Source organism: Falco punctatus, assembly GCF_963210335.1.
Source record: "Falco punctatus genome assembly, chromosome: 15".
NCBI lineage: Eukaryota > Metazoa > Chordata > Aves > Falconiformes > Falconidae > Falco > Falco punctatus.
This window is the reverse complement of record NC_137595.1, coordinates 15,231,624-15,239,069: the sequence shown is the minus strand read 5'-3', so window position 1 is coordinate 15,239,069 and position 7,446 is coordinate 15,231,624. Positions and strand designations below refer to the sequence as shown.

The window sequence follows — 7,446 nt, the reverse complement described above, 5'->3', positions numbered from 1 at the left end:
CATGTTCAAAGTAGTTACTGCCTCTAAGCCTGGCCCTTATTAACCTACAGCTTGGCTCAAATGAAGCAGCGGCAGCAGCCCATACCCACATTTACCCTAAGGAATTACCCCGTCCTCTTAAGTCAGCCACACACAGCAGCCCACAACTTGGACCTGCTATTGATGTAAGTACCCTCACCCCCCCACCTCCTCCTCGCTGCGATCAAACACCGACTGCTAACTACATCCAGCACAAGGAAGGAATTCCAGAGTAGCAAGGGGGTGCTATAGTTTTCCCAGTTCGTGCAGTTTCCATGCCAAGGAAAAATGAGGTTAGAGTCACCAGCTAGAGACCAGGCATTACCTTTCCCTTCCAAGGCTGCAAAACACCCCCAGCTTGGATGTGGCCAGACTGCAAGGCAGCCAGCTGGCCACCAAAGGGGAAAGAGACCTGCGTCGCTCCCCCAACCCACCTCACAGCACCCGATGCCTATTAAAACTTGCATCATTAGAGACAGGACACAGACTAGAGTACCTGCGCCACACTCCTACTTCAGCGGGGAGTTAAGACTAGGCGCCTGGTTCCTGCCACGAATCAAGATGCTAGAAAAAACCACAAGTCTGAAACAGTTTAACACAGGACAAAAAAGGCACATTTTAATATGTACAGCAATGCATTTGGGCTATAAATTTACCCAACACAACTGAAAAAAAAAATCCAAACTATGCTTTTATACTTATTCCATGGTGTCAGCCTCATTCCTAGCCACCTACCTTTCTCTGCATCTCTGAATGCTGCTATATACACACACAAACAAACAATTACGTCATGAATGTTCATTTAGGCTCCCAAGTTCAAGTAATAAAGTTCAAACTTGCATAGCATCTTATGCCACTCAGCCATAAACAGTTACGATTGCATATTAGCTGGAGCAGCCATCTCTTTCAATTCAGCCAGTTTTGGCTGGCCACCATTTATTTTTTTATTTTTTTATTTTTTAATCCTTGAGTCAGAATGTTTCCTAAGTCACCAGCCCTGAGGGATGCCACAGACTTCAAAATGAACCTCTTGCTGTTGTTAAGATCCTTTTAAACCAGAAATTTAGAGTGTTGTCAAGAACAGTTTTAAAAATGTAATACTGTTTATTTTGCTTCAAAAACATTTCAGCATTCTAAACATACAAAAAAAACAGAACGTTGCAAATTCGTTTAAGTACAGAGTGTTTTTGAACTTCAGTTGCTGCACTGGCTCTTCACTTAGTTGACGATGAAGAGATGTCTACAGTTTCAGTTTAAAAACTACCGCACTTAACTAAAAAAATCCATACACTTCTCATGCCAGCTGAACCCCCTTCCACAACTAAGAATGGCAGCAGAATGCTATTTCACTATATACAGAAAGACAACTTTAAGCTAAATGGACGCCCACTGTAGTGTAAATAGATCTACCCTCACAGTGCATGCTTTGGGCCATGGCACCCCGGGGAACGTACAGCCTTTCCAAGTAATCACTGCTCCTCTAAGGCATCATAACTCTAAGCATGTACCACAAGAATCTGTCTAGTTTTTACAAACTATAGATATGTACAGTTTATAACCCAGGATTTTCTAGCCAATAACCATATAGTAACACCACCTTACAAATTAAAAAAATGCTTGAAACATTTTTAAATGCTTTGTTACACCAACAGCAAAGTGCACAGAGTTAGGAGAACACTAGAGGCCTTTTCATTTTAAAAATGTTTGGAAATATGTACAACTTTGATACAGTTTCAGGGTGCTCACTACACCCATGGCCACTTCATGTAAACCAGTTACAATTTCTAGAGTACTTTTAGAAACTACAACGCGATCGGAATCCAAATTTTTCTTTTAATTAAGCCTAATAAGGACAAAAGACACCATCTCAAATAAGAGGTGCTTCATTTATGGTGTTTCCCCTACTCTATGGTATTCACATGGAGACAAGTATTGTACAGTTTTATTCATCATCATCATCTTCATCCTCCTCTTCTTCATCCTCCTCCTCCTCTTCGTCTTCTTCCTCTACCTTTTTCCGAGCAGCTTTGGTTGCTGCTCCCTTTGCGCCATCAAACTTTCCTTTAGACTTGTAGTCTGCAACATCCTGCAAAGTCAAGGGGATGTCTTAATTTGCTCTAAGCAGCAAACACATACAGCATTTGTACAGCAGCAGGCGTTAGCGTAGAGGGACTGGCCTTTGGCAGCTGCACCCCAAAAGGGGGATCAGCCAGCACTACGGCACATACACAGGTATGCAGACACCTAAGCGTGCTCAACTGCCTCCAGACGATGGAAGCCTTGAACCCTGCGTTCATGGTTATTTCTTTGAGGAGGAGAAGAGAACCCAGCCTCTCTTACAAGTTTCCTGCTAACAGGACAAAGCTCCTTCAACAGCACAGCAAACTCTTCGCTGAAGCAACGCGAGCAGGTGCAGCTGCGCATCACTGGGGGAAAGCTCTCCCTCCCTGCTGGAATCTGCCTGCAGCTTGCTGCCCTACTCTGTCCCAACACACGTGAAGTTCAGCCACGTAGCACAGTGACAACAGGTCTGTAAGCTGGAGATGCTTGCTGTGCTGGGGCCACCTTAGCGGGGTCTATGTTACAGAAACACATCATCACCACAGCTGGTATGGAAGAGGAACAAGTGAAAACCAGCCTTACCTTCTCATACTTCTCCTTCAGTTTAGCTGCCTTATTATTATAAGGCTGCTTTTCACCATCACTGAGGTTGTTCCACATCTCACCCAGTTTCTTTGCTACATCCCCGATGGATATGCCAGGGTTTGTGGACTTGATCTTGGGGCGGAACTCTGAACAGAAGAGGAAGAAGCCAGACCTTTGGGAGAAACACCAGAGGACAGTCAGCACTGCAGCAGCACACCCGGGGAGCACCTCCCCACCTCTGTCCCTCATCCACAGCATTCACACATGCACTCGCATGCCAAGTAGAAACACTGGATTTTTTTAACTTTAAAGAAAACATAGAAACCCAAACATGTTTTGATTTTACCAAGGCCCAGACCCGCAGCCTTCACCAGACCCGCAGCCTTCACCCAGTGCTGTTTTTAATCAGGTGTTATCTATGCCCCCACCCAATTTCGTCTTAGATATAGATACAAGAGTCTCACTGTCACCCAGTCATTTCCATGTCTTCCACCATTACAAGTTTAAGGATTGCAAGTACTGACAATTCCTGTGCTCTATGTGCTCAAGATTACGAGCTGCCTAGAAGGTCTACAAGACACTGTCAGTAAGCTGTGAACATAACCAGTGCTGCTATACGAAACGTATACCCCATCCACTTCCTTTATGGAAAAGCAGCAGCTGTGTTACAGGGTGTGAAAACACCAAAATACTTGTGGGTTTAATGCCTCAAAGTTACTTACGGTGGTCGTTTTGGGGCATTGGGGTCCTTCTTCTTCTTGCCACCCTTAGCCGGTCCATAGTCCTTCATTTCTCTATCATATCGTACCTTATCAGCCTTCGCCATTTCATCAAATTTAGCTTTCTCCTTGCTTGACATAGTCTAAAAAAAAAAAAGCCAAACACCAAAAAAAACCCACCCCAAACAAAAAACACAAACCAAAAAAAACAAGACACCGAACCTGTGATTACCCAACTGTGCAATAGCTGGCAAACTTTAAGTAAACAAGCCAACACATACAGACTCAACAGGGGAGTTTCAGAATTTGTTTGTTTTCTAACCGGACCACCTTGGGGACGAAGGTCCCGTACCGGGAAAGGCAGCCACAGCTGGCATATTCAGCAAGAGGGAAGCAAAGGGAATGTGACAAGCACAGCCAGAGCCTTCCTCCAGGACACTGGCCTGGAGGGAGGTAGCTGCTGCTGAAGGGCACTGTGCTTGGGAATGGGGAAAAAAAAAGACCAGGCTGCAGGGGAAGCAGCCGAACAGGCAGATACACCGGGCTGAAGCCTTCACAATCATTACAGTAGTCAGCAGCACCCGATCAATGACCGGGACACCCTGCCAAGAACGGCAAACAGACCAAAACACCACCGGCTTCCTTCATGTTCGGACACACACACCAGCCTAGCAGACACCGTAAGGAGTTAGCCCTTCAGGAAGTCACAAATTAAAGTACCTTCCACCTCTCTGAGCACTTCTTGGAAAACTCTGCAAAGTTGACTGGAACCTCTGGGTTCTTTTTCTTATGTTCCTCACGGCACGTCTGCACAAAGAAGGCATAGGCAGACATCTTGCCTTTGGGCTTCTTCGGATCACCTTTAGCCATCTTGACTCTGCAGGCAGGAGGGAAAAAAGGGGGGAAAAAAAAACAAACAAGTGAATGCAAGTACAGATGGGTGCGTGTATACGTGTGGATACGCATACAGCATGCATGTATTTATAAGCACACACCACTGTCCCCTGAAGCAATGCCCCATCTGTAACGCATCCCCTTCCTCCCCACTGACGTTGCTCACTATCCCAAATACAGAGACTCCAATTATTCTTCCTTGACACTCGGGTCACCAACTTGAGGCAAGTGAAACTGGTCACTGGACCCAAGTTTTACATCGATACAGGTTTACATCACGTCCAAAGACTGGTGACAGGCTATGAAACAGACAGACTTCTGCCCATTAAGAGTTATATATCAACTAATATGAAATATTTGTTTTAGTTGGCTACCACACTGGGGCTCGAGTGGCACATGCAGTGCCAGGCTATGACTTATGCCTTCAGTAGCAGGAGTTGACACGTTAGCAGCAGCTGGCCAGGCAGAAAAAGGCAGGATGGATTATCGCCCCCCACCCCATAAAAGTGTGATAACCTCCTAAGCAGAAGGTGGCGAGCAAATAAAGGCTAGTTTTAAACACAATAGGACCCGTGGAGCTCTGCGAGGTGAGCAGCGCTTGCTCTTGCTCCACCAAGTGACACATGTTTGGAGGCATAGTGGTCAGCGCAAGGATGCGATGAGCAAGTCACCGAGAGGATGATGCTAACTTTTGGGCTGCGCTTCTTTCCCCCTCTTCCACGGCGGATTGGCTCTTTTTTTTTTTTCCCACCTCAAAAAAAAAAAAAATCCCGCAGCAATACTTCCTATTTACAGCCTCTCCAGCGTCTGAAAATTTAATTTTTATTAGCACGGCGTTAATATTTAATTGCGCCCGCCGAGCCCCCGTGCGCGGCGCCGCAGCCGAAGCCGCCCGCTCGGGCCGCTCCCGCGGGGTGCCCGCTGCCCACCGCCCGCGCCGGGGCGCGCAGAGCCCGCGGCGCCGGGGCAGAGCGGGGCGCGGGGCCGGGCCGGGGCCGCCGCCTGCTCCCGAAGTTGGGGGCGAGCGGCCCGCCGCGGCCAGCCCGGCCCGGCTCCGCGCCGCTCCCGCCATCTTCTCCCCCCCAAGGTCACCGCGGCGGCCGGGCTGCGCGGCGCGGGGCGCGGGCACCTGCGGCGGGGCCGGGGCCGGCGGGCGGAGGGGGCAGCGGCGGCTCCGCCAGACGCCAATAATTCATCTTCCATTTTGTGAAATGCCTCCTGATGAAAGAAAGTGCCCCTGAAATGCGGCGGGGCGGCGGGCGGGGGGCGCCGGGGGGCCGGGCGGCGGCCGGGGGCGCGGGGCGCCGGCCCGGCCCCGGGCGGCCGGTGCGAGCGGCAGCAGGAGCGGCGGCGGCGGCGGCCGCGCTCCGCGCCCAGGGCCGGCCCCGCTCGCTAAGATGGCTTCTCCCGGCGCCGCCGCCGCGCCGCCGAACAAAGCCGCGCTCCCCCTCCGCCGCGCTCGGCCCCCCGCGCCCGCCGCCCCCGGCCGCCGGCCCCGCCAAAACGCCGCCCCCGCCGCGAAGGGGCTCCCCGCTCGGCCCCCCGCCGGGCGGCGGGGGCGGCGGGGCCGGGGCGCGGGCGGGAGGCGCCCCCCCCCCGGCCCCTGCCTAGCGCAACGCTCTCTAACAAAGGCTCCCGTGCAGCCATTATCGCCGCCGCTACGCTCCTCCGCGCCGCCAGAAAAAGAGTGCGGAGAGCCCCGGGGCGGCCCCCCGGCGCCCAGCCGAGGGCGCGGGGCGGTGGGGAGAGAGGAGCCGGGGCGAAAGCGAAAGGTTTGAGCCCCCTGCGGGGCGCCGGGAAGGAGATTTCCCCCGCCGCGACCCCCCTCCCCATCCCTATGCCGCTTACACGTCTTTCTTCCCTTCGCCGGGGCTCTCCAGCGCCAGCCATATTAATGCCCACAGCACGGGCGGCGCGGCGCGGGGAAGAGGCGATGCGGGGCCCCGCCGCGGGCGCAGCCCCGCCGGAGACACCTTCCCGGGCAGGGGAAGAGCGGCGGAGGCAGAAGCGAAGGGATCGGGGGAGTTTGGAGGCGGCGGCGGCGAGAAAAAAACTGCTTCCCCGGGACAGACGGGCGCAGCGCGCAGGGTTTATCCCTGTCAGATGCTAAAGCGACAGCCATATTAATGCAGAATAAACAGCGGGCACGGCATTGCGCACGGCCAACAACTTTCCCACCGCCGCCAGCCCCACCGAGCCCACCCGGGGAAAGGGGGCAAATAAAAGCCGAGGGCGCCGCGCGTTTTGCTGTGCGACATTAGGAGGCGGCAGAGAAAAATCCCTGCCCATGAGGGGGAGAAAAGGAGTTAGTCCCGGTGTAGTTGCTGCACCAGCCATATTACTCTCGGTGGCACGGGAGCCCGGCGCGGAGAAACCGGGCTGCACCGGGGACAGGTAGCCCCTCTGCGCCGGGGGGAGCTCCCGGTGGGGCAGGGCAGGAGGACGGGGGGGCAAACGCTGCGCCTCGCCCGCTGCCCGCCGCCCCGCCAGCTGCGCGCAGCATCTGCCCTGGCACCGCCGATCCCCTTGCGAGGGAGGAAGAAAGTTTTGGGTTATTTTCCCGGTTTTTTTTTTTTTAAATTAAAAAAAAAAAAACTCGGAGGAAGGAAGGAACGGAAAACAAAAAAAAAATATTAATAATTAAAAAAAAATAAAAAGCCCGGGGCAGGCAGAGCAGAGGGACGAGGGCGCGGGGGCAGGGCGGGGCGGGCAGGGGGCAGCCGCCCCCCGAAAAGTTGCGGCGGGGCTGCACGTACCTGTATTGTTCGCGGTAGTGTGGACAGGAGCTGGAGCGCAGGGCACGACGCGGGGCTCGGCGCGGCGCGGCTCAGCCTCGCGTTGGCTGCCTACGAGAGCGGCCTGATTGGCTGCGGGGCTCTGCCGTTTAAAACAACCTCCTCGCCCGCTCATTGGCGCGGCGCCTCATGAATATTAAGCACGGCCGCGCGGCGGTTGGCCGGCGTGGGGGAGGTCATTCATTCAAAACGAGCGCCCGCCGGGGAAAGGGGAGCTCGGTGGCGCGCGCCGGGGGGAGGGGGGAGGGGGTTGACCCGGGGTTGGGGGGGAGCCCCCGGCCGGGTGGGAAGGAGGGAGCGAGGCGGGGAGCGCCGCCGCTTACCGGCAAACTGTCGTCGCCACGTGGTTGTGGCTGCTGGGGGAGCCCGCTGCC

At 53.9% G+C, this 7,446-nt stretch overlaps 1 protein-coding gene across 1 annotated transcript; it reads right to left on the bottom strand.

The window, feature by feature from the left end:
- Nucleotides 1-609: 609 nt before the first annotated feature.
- Nucleotides 610-7,167, bottom strand: HMGB3 (high mobility group box 3). The gene is made up of 5 exons (XM_080365808.1): nucleotides 7,034-7,167; nucleotides 4,104-4,260; nucleotides 3,387-3,526; nucleotides 2,662-2,836; nucleotides 610-2,104 (listed from the first exon to the last, which is right to left on the bottom strand). The coding sequence occupies exons 2-5, from the start codon at nucleotides 4,251-4,253 to the stop codon at nucleotides 1,961-1,963; spliced, it is 609 nt and encodes a 202-aa protein (XP_080221934.1). The 5' UTR covers nucleotides 4,254-4,260; nucleotides 7,034-7,167; the 3' UTR covers nucleotides 610-1,960.
- Between the last annotated feature and the right edge of the window lie 279 nt (nucleotides 7,168-7,446).

What these genes read in the sequence shown, in the direction of transcription:
- HMGB3 (XM_080365808.1), bottom strand. Translation starts at nt 4,253, where the DNA reads ATGGCTAAAGGTGATCCGAAGAAGCCCAAAGGCAAGATGTCTGCCTAT. An exon ending in AATGCCCCAAAACGACCACC is followed by an intron (nt 2,837 to 3,386) that starts GTAAGTAACTTT and finishes TTTCTCCCAAAG; the next exon opens with GTCTGGCTTCTTCCTCTTCT. An exon ending in TGAAGGAGAAGTATGAGAAG is followed by an intron (nt 2,105 to 2,661) that starts GTAAGGCTGGTT and finishes TTGACTTTGCAG; the next exon opens with GATGTTGCAGACTACAAGTC.